At 41.4% G+C, this 15,027-nt stretch overlaps 1 protein-coding gene across 1 annotated transcript in view; it reads right to left on the reverse strand.

Moving 5' to 3' along the window:
- SYT17 (synaptotagmin 17) overlaps positions 1–15,027 on the reverse strand; it is a 962,035-nt gene that overhangs the window by 419,730 nt on the left and 527,278 nt on the right. The window contains exon 7 of the mRNA XM_069647133.1: positions 10,697–10,852. Within this exon, the coding sequence (XP_069503234.1) occupies positions 10,697–10,852 (156 nt within the window). The remainder of the gene's footprint in view (positions 1–10,696; positions 10,853–15,027) is intronic.

The raw sequence follows: 15,027 nt of genomic DNA on the forward strand, positions 1-15,027 counted from the left end.
GGAAATCTTCGAGTGGATAAATCGGCAACCTGCAAGGAATCGGACAGAGTGAACAGCTCTTATGAACAATTGGACTTTAGAGTCAATACTGGAACTCACCAATTCCTCTACGCCAGTGAAGTAACTGGTCATCAACGCACCCCTGCGGTCGACGCAGGATGGAGAGCTCATCCTTCCAAACCATCAGGTGAGACTAAGGAGGGGACATCAAGAGAGATCAGTGGGAAGATAACGGGAGTGGGGAAGGTGGGTTGACACTCAATTCCACGGGTGGTTAATTCCTCTTCTCCTTTGCAGAAGAATATTCTTGTGAGCCAGACAAACTAGGCTGAGCGGGCCAGTCCAGTCAGTCATCTCGGCGCTACACGTCACGCTGGTGGAAATAACAGCGGCCCAGCTCCGGTCGACGCCCCCGTGGGAACCAGGTGAGCGTAACATTAGGGTGCAATAAATTCTAAAGAACGAAAACAAGAAGGGGCATAATGAGGGCGATGAACAGTAAGAAGAAAATGAGAAGCAAAACAAAGTGATTGAGAAGGTTAATACAATAAATACGATCTGACAGATAGCTAGGAGCAAGAGAATGAAGACATTTAAAAACAATGCAAAGAAAGTTGATCTGAAAACTAGCAGGAATAGGAAGCTATTGGAGTTGATCTAAATAAGTGGAAATATTCACTGAATGACCCAAATTGAATAATATACGACCAGAGGAATATAAAATAGAACAAAAAAGAATAAATGCATAATTCGGTAGTCCAATACATAATGAAGAGTATTAATTCAACCGAGAAAGAATTAGAGTTTGGATCAGAAGTTTAGTAGAGGAGAAAGACAGAAGATGAGTCATTTTTCAAATATGGAACCATTGGAAACAACAGGTACTTATGACAGAAATTATTTGCTCATGAAAGGAGACAGCAAAATAAAAAAAATAAAAAGATTATGTGCATGATCAGAAAGAGGAAGAGTAGGGGGGATATAAATAGGTGAAGAGGGATGTACCAGGGTAGAAGCCGGGAAGAATAGCATTTTTGTTTGTTAGGGTTACATTTAAGAAAGTGAGCCCACAGCCAAGATTCAAAGGAAACAAGATAGGATGAAAGCTGGCGATGCAATTAATCAGTAAAGGAAGGGAAGGAGAAGTCAATGTGAGTGTCATCGCCACATAAATGAACATGAAACCAAAAATGACTGATTACAGCCACCAAAGGGGTTGTATAGAGAGTAAAAAGCAAGGGACCTAATACAAATTCCTGAGGGCAACCATAAGAGCAGGACCTAGATGAACATAAGGAGCCAAGCCACGAAATTGAAAAGGAATGAGCCACGAGATAGGAAGAAAACTATTCTAGAGCTAAGCCAGAAATACCAAAGATAGACAGTGCTTGAATCATAAGAGAATGATCAACAATGTTGAAGGCAGCACTGACGTCCAATCAAATCAGAATAGAGGACAGCTTCTGAAGATGAACCTGGTGAAGAAAATTAGAAACAGCCAAGAGAGTGGTGTCAGTAGAAATTCCTGGACGGAAGCCCGACTGGAAAGGAGATAGAAGAGAATGAACAAGAGAGAAGATAGGAGGAAATTTGAAGATGGACAATTCTTTCTACGATTTCTGAATGATAAAGAAGAAAAAAGAGATGGGACGATAATTAAAAGGATCAGATGGATTGAGAGAGAGAATCAGATGGATTGATAAGAGGAATAACAGTAGGCTTTTTAAAGATGTCAGGAAAAAAAACGTGAAGACAGCGAATAATTGAAAAATGCTACTAAATAATGAGACAAAAGAGGAAAAGTAGATTTAATCACATGAACAGATAGTGGATCTGTAGGAGCAGCAGTCAGATGAGAACATAAAATACTCTGACACATGCCGTGAGCAGAACTGGAAAAAATGAAGAAAAGGAAGATAAAGTAGAAATCACAATTGATACTTGATCATAAGAAGTGTCTTTTATATTGTTATTCAAAGAACATCCAACTGTTGAGATTTTATTGAGAAAAAAAGGAGGCCTTGCACATTGCAGGGATGAAGGAGAAGATGTACTACCTGCCAGCATGTTTTCTTGACCCAGAGTTTAAACTCATGGTGTCACATTTTAAACTGCAGTGTGTAAGGATGATGATAAAGCAAGGGGGTGTCATTTGCAAAAAGACATGCCAGCCATGTGCAAGGAAGCACCTAAGAAATGTTTGAAAGCCTTGCTGGAACAAGATGAGAGAGACAAAAGTCAGATATCAATAAAGCAAAGTGTGTGGGACAGTGAACACTCATTTTCCCCAACTCGTGACACTAGTTCAGGTGGCACCACAGCAAGCTTTTAGGGAGTGGAAAATCATGATATGCTTTGGGAATGCTCCTCCCTTTCTCCGGCTTGCTGTATGCAGCTCTGTCTGCACAAAAATTAAGTGGCTCCAGTGAAGACTAGATGGTTGGTGCATATGTTCTTGACACAAACCAAGGAGGTAGTAATGAAAATCCACTGCAATATCTGCTTGGCAGGCGATCAGTGTGGCCATCTATATTTGTTTCATTGGATGTAGAGCCCCTAAGCTGCTTCTGGAATTCATTGTGTTTGGACTCGTAGCACTGATAGCAATGTTGTCTGAGACCAAAGCAGACATCTCAATGATGCACATCATGTGAGAGAGCTTAATTTCATCATAATTAACAAGATTCTTATCGCCAAAGATGAAAATAGAAATAATCACCATTCCCAGTGCTTGAAGAACAGACAACATATTCTAAAGATGATAAACATTTATGTGCAAGCTATCTACAGGCATGTGGAACGAGAGGAATGGTAGAAAAGTGGTGGACATTTCTGACCACCAAAGCAGTGTTTAACTGCATTACAAATGTAATTAGTTTGTCCTTCATCCTGAATTTATTTAGCTCTACTAGCCAGCAGGGCCTCTCCCTGAGTCCTAGTACTGCACTCACAAACTGGAGGTTTAGACCTAATTTAGTTTGCTGCATCAACTAGCAGAGCCACTCTCTGAGATTGAGTACAGCACTCTCAAACTAGATGGTGTACACCAATTAATTTGGCTCAACCAACCAGATGAGCTAAACAACATCCTCTATATAATATTACATTCTTCACTTCTTCAGTCGAACTAATACCATAATTTCATTCAGTGGTGGTTCTGCCTCAATTAATTTGCCACTAGTAACCAGCAAGCTGCTCCCTGAATCCCAGTACCGTGCTCATAAAATTGAGCCTCTGCCTCAATGTATTTGGCTCTATCAACCAGGAGAGCCAATATGCTCTTGTGTATGCACTCTCCCAGCACATCATACTCCCATTTTGCTACCTTCTTGTCCAGTAAGAGCATGAACAGTGATGAGCTGGGTTGTCATCTTGTGGAATCAGAAAAATACAATATTAAGGCTTTTACACCATGCACAGAGAAAAACACTGACACAGGCTTGTAAAGATTCCCAGAATCTTTATTACAAAACTGAACAGTTACGGAACAAAGTACACAAATAGCTATTTGGCCGTCAATACATCACAGAGACCACCAACAGGGTTCAATGTGAGCAGTGAGCAGGATTTGCTAGCTGGACATCAGCGTATTTTTTTTACATTTTTGTTATAACGATGTCCAGCCTCCTTCAAGTTAATCATGTACTGGGCTAGGGTCACGCCAGGTTCGTTCCTAATTTACATATCTCGTGCATGTGGTTTACTTTTTTAATACATTTACAAACATTATTATTCTCTAAGTTTTACTTTACACTTTTTACACATTGCTTTAATACAGGTCAAACAAATGTCTCGCATGTCCTATTTGGATAGCGTTATTGTTCTTGTATACTTGTAGGTTAACATCGGCAATTCAAGTAATCCCCTGATCCCGAGGTCAACAAAGGACAAGGTCTACATGACCCTAACATGTAGCCTGAAGGCAGGTTGGACATTAACTCTCCTTCGGAGGTTTGAAGAGGTTAAAGCAAGAACAAGAGAACACAAGACGGCCATTTTAGGCCACAAGGTGACTTTGTACGATTAACTAAAATGGCAGCTCTAACTTAAAACGGAGGCTTGATTCACTTAAGGTCACAATCTTGAAATACGGATTTCCTCGCAAAGCGACTGGGCATAGGCCAACATATACAATTAGGACGAAACAATATTATATCAGTTCTAACAATCTGACACGCCCTTGTGGTCCCTGGCATTAATGGAGGAGGGTTCAACACTAACGTCTATGTGCGCTCATTTAACACATCATCGTGCCACAGCCTAGAAAGCTTGCATATACAAGAGGTGCCCAAAACGCTCCTACTTACCCAGATGAACTGTCTTCTAGCAGAGTTTACATATTACACTTCCTGCATTACCCTGACATTCATAACCTCTTGAGAGCGGATCCAAATTTACACTCAGTACTAGAAGAGCATCCGACAATCACCTTCAGAAAAGCCAAAAATGTAAAAACCAGACTGAGTCCATCACATTTCCAGTTCAACAAAACAACTGGCACAACAGTGATACAATGTGGCTTCAACAACCATCATGAGGGAATTACAAGTGTGGTCTATGCTCAATATGCAAATACTCAGAAAACGCTAAAACCTCCATCTCCAAACCAAATGGCACAACACATCATATTTGGCAATTAATCAACTGCAACAGCATAAATGTGATTTACGGCATAAGATGTGTCTGTAACCTATTATTCATAGGCAGCACAATTTGCCCTCTTAAAAACAGAATTGGTGAACACATCACAGCTATTAGAAATCAAGATCAAAGATCACCAATAGCAATGCATTTTCAACTAACTCACAAACAGGAACAGTTAAGAGACTTGAGATTTTTTGGCATTGAAAAAATATTGCCACCACCTCGAGAGGGCAATACAGAACAAATATTAAGGAAGCGAGAAGCACAATGGATTTGTAACATGCACACCTGCCATTCAGGTCTCAATTTCGATCAAGAACTATTCCACTTTCTGTAATCAAGTACCAACTCCAAATAACATCCTTTATTTCTTGCACACCATGAACCGATACAATACTGAACTGTCAATGCTTCAACAGTTTATCGTTCATGTTTTATGTATCATGCTGTTCTTTGTACAGTGCTTTGGCGTAAGGCGCTTTATAAATCAATAAAATACAAATACAAATACAAATGGGTTGTCCAATGAATGCATATCTCACCAATGTTTGTTTACATCAGATTTTGTCCTGAAGCCATTGTATATCATTGAGTAAATTGTAAATTAGATTATCTTTTATTCTCGAACACCAAAACACATACAAAATGTCTAAATATCTCACTGTCAAATTTACTATTCAGCCATCGCAGATTCAACTAACTGCTGTTCACATTAGATCCTGTATTGTATTCCATAGAAGTTCAGCATTTCACCTACTATGCTGTACCAAGGAGGCAATTTTAGAATTTCTAAATATCATCCCCCTGGCAGTACAGTGTTCATCCACCTACGGAATAGACAGGGCACAGTTTGGACCCAGTTTATCCATACCCGTCACTAGCATTGTTCACAAAATCTTTAATGCAGCATCATTCAAGATAAAATCGACTGAATTCTAATACAATTCCCACGAAAAAAATCGATTTAAACTCAATACAACTCCCATAGTGCCAATCGTGCTACCAGACCTAAAATGGCCACTGCGTGCATGCATATGATGTCATCACGTTATCCTATGCCATGACGTCATTGCTCATTACTTAAGGCAGCCATTTTTTATTCATACTCCATGGCAGTCGGACCATCCACTGTTCGTTCGCAAGCACAAATATTCTTTAAATCAGGTAAGCTTTTTCTATAAGAATCAGCCTTCAACTCTATCAAATTTGGGTATTTGGGGTAATGCAATAGAATAAGTGGCATACTTACCAGTCCCATCATATGTACTTTCAGGATTACCACATCCAGGCAATCATCCGTGTGATAAACACATCTTTGCCTAACTTGTAAAGTACATAAGCAAGGAAACTACAAGTCAGGCCGTTAATGGCATTGAATGAACCTAATCACCTCAATACTGATTATGAAAGCAGCCAACAGTACAGTAAGTATATATTTTTCACCAGTTAACTTCAATTATTTGTACACATACATGGCCCACAACCTGTGCTCTGCCTTTGCTTTGTAGGGTGTAGCTCACACATACTAGCCTAAGGGGACATCTAAACAGCCATCCAGCATATGGAATCCCAGCTTAACGAAGGACTTGTAACAAGAGTAAACTGGATTAAGGGAATATATCAAAGGATTGTTTCATCTCCATAAAACCCTAGTACTATTGATGCCATACCTCCTGTGGAACCGCTTCCAACACAGAGCGAGGAAACACGTGTCGAGGGTAGATGAAACAATTGCATAAATCCGGTGAACGCCAACTGACATTCAAGAATTCTAATTGATACTTAAGGAGAGGTCAAAAGTATTGACTTCAGAAATTCAGTGAATTCCAACTGAATACAAGACCACAAGTGATAACCACAGACAATCAGTGAACTCCAACTGATTTGTTAAACTCAACAAGCATAGACCAGTGCATTACAACTGTATTTGTACCATTCAAATTTTCTTTTTTGGACACAAAATAAATATTTTGATGAAATAGTCAAACAAAGCACATCATTGTATTTTTTATGAAAAGCGCAACCATAGGCTATGTACTTATTTTCCTGTGTCAAGGCTCAGGCCAGTCTCTGAGCAAGCCCAGATCGCAGCTTTTCTTTGCAACATCATAATTACTTTTTACTGGAGGGCACCAACACTGTCAAAAGGCTGGTAACAATTTTTATAACCTCCATCAAGCCGAAGTAGTCCTATACCCATTACCACCTGTGCTCTGATTTAATGTGTTTGGATGCCTCTGACCAGACCTCACCCTCTTTAGGAAAACCTCAGGCCATCTTTCTCTAGCCAAATAGGCAGGCAATGCTGCAGTGGCCCCAGTCTCCACCTCCTAAGCCGCTATCTGATGAGGGACAAGCTCTGGGTCTTCTGTTTGGAGCTCTTTGATGGTCTCCTCCAGGGCCACTCCACCCATCCATTCTCCTCCTTTGCCCTCTGACCCCCTGCATATTTGTGGCTATCTTTCTTCTGCCAACTCCAAAGTCAAGGTACCGGTCCACCATCTGCAGGTACTCCTACAGATACTCTTCGAATACCACAACCTCAGCCAGATTGGTAGCCAAATCTTTTTTCTCATGTTCCACCTGCCCCTGCTGATCCACAACCTCTCCCTCCTCAACCACTGTGTCCCACAACTAACATCTTCCCCTCCTCACACTCAGTCTGAACTTCCATCTGCCCCTCCTCCCCCCAGCTGACTAATTCAACTTCTAGATGTTGAGGAGTAGTCCAATCCTCACCCCCCTGCCTCTCCCTTCAAATACAAGTGAAGTGTCATGTTGACCAAGGTTTCAATGTGCAAAACACAAAACCAGTGACAAACACAAACAAAGCGATTCATGCAACACTCACACAATAGGAAAGGGCACTCGAAAAACACAAAAAGTAGAGAAGGTGAATAAGCACAGCACAAACAGATACCAAGGATCCACACTCAAATGCTTGTCTACAAACGCAGTACATAATAGATTTAGTGTAATCTTTATTTTTATTTTTTGGGTGACACAAAGGGAAAAGGGAAGAGTGGAAAGCACAAAAGGAACACTTTGCTTTATGAAGATTGTAAGGTTAAAAAGGGAAGATTAGAGAAGAAGTCTAAAAAAAACTCACAATCAAAATGACATGCAACAGGGACCAGAAAAACACAACAATCACCACAAAAAACTGGCATTGCCTCTCCAGCACACTATGAAACGTTGGTAAGCTTGCCAAACGTTGGACAAACCACCTCCATAGCCACCAATATGTGAGCATGCCCTCTCCACTCCTTAGTAAACTTCCAAACAAAACTCACAAGGGAATCAGGAAGCAAGCTTGACCTTTCTAAATCCCATGAAACGTGTTAAAGCCTCAGGGTATCGAATTGTTTGTTTGAACTTCCTTCTGAAGTCTCAGTCCATGCAATTGGAGTTGGGCCTCGAATCACACTTCTAGAACCACAGAGTGGTTCGATGCTTTGGAAAACCAGTGGGAATCCCATGCTGCGTGGTCAAATTCACCCTGAAAAGCTCAACCTTCCCGCTGGGCCCATTTTGGTCGAGCATCCCTATTTGTGACTTCCCAAGTAACAATTGTTTGATCTAGCTACTAACAAATGTTGAAATTACCTACACCTACAAAAAAATGAAAGTTTTCTTACCTGCCTACCAAAAATAATAAGAATTTTTCTCTGCAACTAGTATTTGGTATGGCTGCTAAAAGACAACCCACTCAGTTACAGACACTGACTATAATCTCATCCTGCCTACCAATAGTTATGATACCTTTTTTGCAACTTACTTTTGGTATGGTCACTAAATGTTGGTAGTCACTTAACAACCACAGAATAAAATCTCCTCTGCCTACCAAGAATAGAGTGTATTTTCTCTGCAACTGGTATTTGGTATAGCCATTAACAGATGGCATGCTCAGTTAATCATGCTGAATGCATCCATGTCTATGATTTACGATTCATAAAATTGCCAGTAAGCAGTATTTGATCTGATCACTAAAGGATGGCTCATTTATTTACAGCCACAGAATGCCATCTTATCTCATGCCTTTCGAACAAACAATTCTGTGATGTTCTCCCCCTTATAATGAGAAGAATTGATGTGGGTGCTTGGACGTGCAAGGTGGTCACTGGGAAATAGACTTAGTTGCAGTGACCACTCTCTCTCATCTTCATTTTTATTTTATTTTTCTATCTGTCCCCCAAATAAATCCTATTTTAATCTTCAACATGTGCCTTAACTAAAACCTGTTTTAATGTTCTAATGTTCTACCTCTCCCCTCAGCACAATCCTATTCATTTTGTCTTGCTCGTCTAAAGTGTGTTCCATCAAATGCTCTAACAACCTCCCACCTCTACTGACTCTATGCATACTAATTTGGATCTATTCATCTAATACTGTTTTCCAGAATTAATGATAATGTTCAGAACAACTCGATTCGTCAAAACAATGCAATATTCAGACTTTTCCGTTTGCTTCTGAGCAAGTTAGCCTAGGCCTACTCAAGAAATGCAAAGCTCGTAACATAAGGCAAATAGTCATTGGAGAACACATAACCCTGAAGAACACATGGCCCAGAGCACATGAAAGCACCGCCATTTTGCATGAGAGCATATTCAAGAAACAGAAATGCCTTTATCCAACGCTCAATCCAGAGGACATCCCTTAGTAAGATCTGCTGTCCCTGCAGTCTGGCCTAGCCTGTAGAAAGAGGGATGCATGGGAAGGCATAGAGTGGACAGTGGGCTTACAGATACTTGCCGCCTTGCTGTGTTGTGAATGAAAATGGTCATGCCCATGCTCTCCGCTTTCGCCCTCTACTCATGTGAGTGGGCGGATAACCCCGGGACCCCACCCACCCCATGCAAGGGTGGTCAAACGCTCGTGCTCACAAAATGGATGAATAAGCGGAGCACTGCACAACCCCTCCTTTCCACAGAAAGGTAAGAGAAGTTTGTACATGATGCCACCAACAGGTTGTCATGCATTTGGGCCATTATATCAATTCATCAAGACATTGACAACTGTGATTAAATGTAATTTTTCTCTGCACAGAAGTACGCTTTTACTCTTGGCATCTGTATGCTGAAATGCTGTTCCGCCATCACACATTCATCCTTGAGTAGCCTTTGGTTGTGTTTTGGAACTCTGTGTCCGTTATGTGAGTCCCTTTCATTAGGCGTACTCTTAGGATAGGAGTTTTAGTCAGGATATCATCATGGGGTTTTGGGATGCAGTAAATCATCCTTTGAAATGTGGTATAACTTTATCTGCAGCCCCTTGTGTATTTGTAGTAGTCCTCCCTTCATACCCCCCCCAAACCTATGTGCGATATATTTACCCACTCAACAAATGCCTTACATCACTGAGCTGCCTGTGCGCATGAAACAGTAACCTGGCTGCACTGGCTCCTGTGTGCATTGTGACCCGGGGTATTTGAAACGGGGGTGTGATATGAGTGGTGTATCTCTCAAATATTGAACCTATATATAACAAAATAAGCATTTCAGTCGTGCGCTGCATACTAGGCTGAGACCAGCCTGATTGAAATCCTTAACACTTAACATGATTGCAATCCCATATTTAGTTGCGCGACTAGACAATTACATGTCATGGACTAGTGGGGTTATGTACTGCTGAATTGCTGTTATGATTTGCATTAACAGTCTGAGGAAGGTGGCGATGGCGGCTGCTCTGCAGTTAATAAAAACAACGCAGATGTAAATTCGTGTCACCAGGGATTGGTCTCTGGCTGAAGAAAGCAGCAGAACTCATCCCGACCTACTATTTGCAGCTATTCCATGCTGCTAACACTGGGAAAGACCTCCACGTAGCCGAACAAAACACGTGATCTGAGGCAGCCATTTTACATTGGGCCTATCATTAAACAGATAAAAGAATACTATAAAAGAATTCCTAGGCCAGTAAGCCCCTTTATATGTGCTGGGCAATTGCAACTGTACAGCTTTTTAATTTGTTTAGAAACATGTTATCTTTTAAAAAAAAAATGAGCGCATGCACACATATTTAAACCTTTATTTTCAGAAATGTTTTTCGTTACCTGTAAAAACTAGGCTGGCACTTGGCAGTTCTTCTTGTGGAACTTTAAAGCTGAACGATTCGTTGTAAAACGGGTCTATAGTCCCTCTCATGCAGGATGTCTTCTTGGTTTTTACTAATTTTAATCCATGGACGAGCTGAACCTTCACAAAGGGATCTGCCAGACACAAAACTAGGAGTTAATGCACACCACAGGGCAGATGCACTTACAGAAAGCAAACAATATTCCTTCTGCAAAGTGATGCCTACCAACACGCCCCATTCTCAGCTCATCCATAATGGGCAACGAGGCGCCGACCTGCTACCCATTATGGGTGAGCCAAGCCAGCAAAGTGCAAGCATCTGAGGGAGCGCTCCTGGGCTGGATTTAACTGTTAGAGGGAAATGTGGTTTCCCCTGACAGTTCTTTTAACCGCAGCACACATGACCCATGGGCTATGCAAAGCCGGAGGTGTTTTGCTTTCACAGCCGCACATGGCCTGTTGGGGATGCAGGTTGGGATACTGCAGGCCTGAATGTGGTTTGGGGACTCCTTCTGCTCCCTGCACATTCAGAGGGCCTGGTGCATTATGTTGAGAGCATTGCAGCTCATACACTCATGTACAGGACTCTCAGCTCTCACTGCTTCCTGGTTCCTGTTCGTGCTGCACTGGAGCCGGAGAGCTATCATAGGACCCTGAGGCGAAGCAGATTCTGGACCATGGCTGTATTCATGTGTGTATATGTGTATGACTGTGTGTGAATGAATGAGCATATGTTGTTTGGTTATATGTGTGAATGGAAGAGTGTATGTTGTATGTGTCCTCGTGTGAATGAGAGAGTGTAGGTTAGGTGGTACGGGTGCACAGGTGAAAGTGTGTGTATGAAAGCTTTAAGGGTGCATAAGCGAATGTGTATCAACGGTGAATGACTGGGTGTGCTTGTTTGATTGCGTGTGACCTGCCTGGGAAGTGGAACCCTGATTTGGAGTGGAGCAAGACAGGGTTACCTTTGTGCAGCAGACCGCAGCAGACAGTATGATGGGTGATATTACATGGCCTAAATTGGTGCAGCAGTCTGGTTATGCATTCTTACTATTGCATGGCATTTTCTACTGTGCATCCAGGTTAAAGCAAACATGATCAGTGTTATGAAGTCCTTATTACATAGAGTGTGGTTATATTTTCTTACTATGGCATGGAATTCTTTACTGTGCCTCAACAGTAAAGCAAACATGAAAAGTGGTATTACGTGGCTGAACTGGCCTACACTGGTGCAGCCAGTCTGGTTCTTTCTGTGGCTTGACATTTTTTACTGGGCCTTAAATGCAAAGCAAACATGACAAGTGTTTTTAAATGGCTAGCCTGGACTACACTGCTCCAGCCAGACATGATATATTTTCATGCTACAGCATGCCATTATTTTACTGGTATATAGGGTAAAACAAACATGATAAATATCATTATGTGGCTAGTCTGGCCTTCAATGATGTAGCCCTTCTCGCTATATTTTCTTACAGTGGCACAGCATTTTTATTGGGCTTCAATGGAAAAGCAAAAATGATAACTATTATTAAACGGCTATACTGGCCTACATTGTTGTTGCCAGTCTGAACAGGTTTTCTACCTGTGGCACAGTATTTGTAACTGTGTATCAATGGTAAAGCAAACATGATATGTTATAATGTGCCTAGACTAGCCAATATTGGTGCAGCAAATCTGAATAGATTTCCTTTCTAAGGCTTTGCATTTTTTTACTGTCATCAAGGGTAAAGCCAACATGAGTGTTCTTCCATGGCCATACTGCCCTATATTGGTGTAGCCAGTCTGGATATATTTTTGCACTGGCGCACGGCATCGTTATACTGGCAAATACAATATAAACGACAATACTTGCATTTATTGGTCAGCCTGCATGGACATGTATGGCAATAGCCAGTACAAAACATTGTTTATTGGCATGTATTGTGGTCAAAGGCATAATGAAAATTAGTTGGAAGATGCCCCTCTGTACTGTTGGTGACTTGATCCTATTGAATTTTATACGTATTAGTCTACAAATGCGAGTGGATTTTTATCCAATTTTTAACTGATATTTTGCTCTAAAAGGCTACTTTTTAACCCATTATATTTACATTTTTCTCATGAGAAGAAAAGAAAACCCTCCTTGATTGGTGTGGGCTCCCTCACAATACTTAGAATCTCCCACAGATTCGTGGGAAACATGTATGCCCCTCCAGTTAAAAAATGCACCGTCATCACTGGAGATGATAGTCCAGTCCTGTTATTTTCATTTAGAAACTGGGACCACAAATTCCAGAATATCAAGTACAAATCTGGACAGGATTAGCATCACCTAAATGGAATATGGCATGTTGGCTGTGTGTATATATATAATTCACATCTGTACTCTCTGCCAGTCCCCAGTATTAGCACCATAACAGTTTTTCAATATAACAAATAAATACACTCAGAGACTTCAATTGAGATAGTTTATATTGAAATCTATTTATTTATCATTAACAAGTTTAATTCCAAAAGCCTGATAAATGTTGTCCCTTGAGGATAGTTAGTGTATACTCAGGTAATCCCATTACTCAAAAATACAGAAGTGTGATACCTCCTTATTTGGAGATATGGTAGAGCTATTATATGAAATATGAAAATGGGACTGAGTCATAAAATACAACCCCTGAATGGCATTAAAGGGCAAAATCCAGTTCGAAGGGTGTCTTGATAACTAGAACCAGCGAAATTTCAGGTGGTTTGATGTCTCTCGAACTACCATATCTTATATATTTCCCGAGCGCGCTGATTAACTTGTGCTACTTGCTCATGGAACTAATATTGTTATGATCATTACGGTGAATACCCGGCTGCATTAGAACAAAAAACTTGTTTTCTTATCATGAGTGGGATGTGCACTATATATTTTCAGCACAAACACCTGCTAGAAATGTGTTTTAATTTTAGCACAAGTAGGCTCAGTCAATCCAAAAGCTAAGTATTTCCCATTTCTTGCATTAGAGATTGAAGACAAAAAGTATTTTCAAGATGGCATGGCTCAGGAATGCACACCACAATTTCCTGCAGTTAGAATATGAGTAGGTGGGTGGCTGGGATGAGGGTACTGGGTGCCATGAGGGCGCTATGTGTGGGGAGGAGGTGTTCTGTGAGCCTTCCACTTGGAGGTGGTTTCAGCAGCACTAGACGAATCAAAACATCTGATTGACACTGATTGACACCCAGATGTTGGTAGAAAAGTCTATGTAGGAGAGCAAATACTCCCATATGTGCAACTGGTCCGATGACCCAGGCGGTTACGTCACATGAGGACACTGTCAAACTGATTGACATGGCAATCTCTAAAATGGACATTGCAACCTATAAGTTGAACACACTTACATCACAGGAGGCTTTGCTCTTTTCAATAGTGAAATTGCCAATGCTTATCTACTTAATCCTGCCAGCCAAGACAGGAGCAGAGGCAGCTTTTGTTGCCTGGGGAGGGAGGGCAGATAAACGGACACCAGTGGGAGGCTGGTGACTAGGCCCCAGGAAGGAACCTGGCGTGGTGGTGGAGGGCAGCCACCGCTCCTGCCCCACTCTCTGGCTCCACCATTGAGCCAAGAGCGGCTGTCACATTCAATATGTGAGGTGGTACGTTTGTGGTAGAACAGATCCATGTGTAATGATTTGTAGTGGGCCAACTGAATGTTAACCTGCAAGAAAGGGAGTGAAACCCACACATGATGCTGAGCAGTTGTGTGTGAGGGCAGTTTCTGGTACAGTGATTTTGTGGTATTAGAATTAATTAGGGCGTGGTTGTGAGATGGGAACTCGAGATATGCTCAAGCACACACTTGAAGTGTGGAGGCTTCTTCACCAGAATGGTTTTAAACAATCCCACCCAGTAAACAAGGAGGAGGATTCTATAGGGATGTTAAGCTTCAGGCAGGAGTTCCAAAACCAAGAGTTAGCAGTGTAAAAGTGAATGCAGGGGACACAAAAGAGGTAAAGGGAGGAGAAAATAGGGGATCTCGATCCTCGACGAGCTATACATGTTTGGCAACTTCAGGAGGGATGAGACTGATTGATCAATGTTAGGTGATGTGAGGCATTGTGCTGCCTTGCTAGGGAAGATCTTATCAAATGATTGTCACACCTACAGTGGGAAAACACATCCTGAGTTGCCTATTCACACTGTGCTCAATAGAACATGGTAAAAGGTGAATGTGGACGACAGAGGGTAAGTCTGTTGTTCTGGATATAGAAACATCCCAGCACCCTTTTGTGTGAAATGAAAGTATGTCTTTGGCACAGACATTTAATCCTCACACATTTCTAGGGTTTC

The sequence above is a fragment of the Ambystoma mexicanum genome, chromosome 2q, assembly GCF_040938575.1.
Source record: "Ambystoma mexicanum isolate Mex_15411 chromosome 2q, UKY_AmexF1_1, whole genome shotgun sequence".
Lineage (NCBI taxonomy): Eukaryota > Metazoa > Chordata > Amphibia > Caudata > Ambystomatidae > Ambystoma > Ambystoma mexicanum.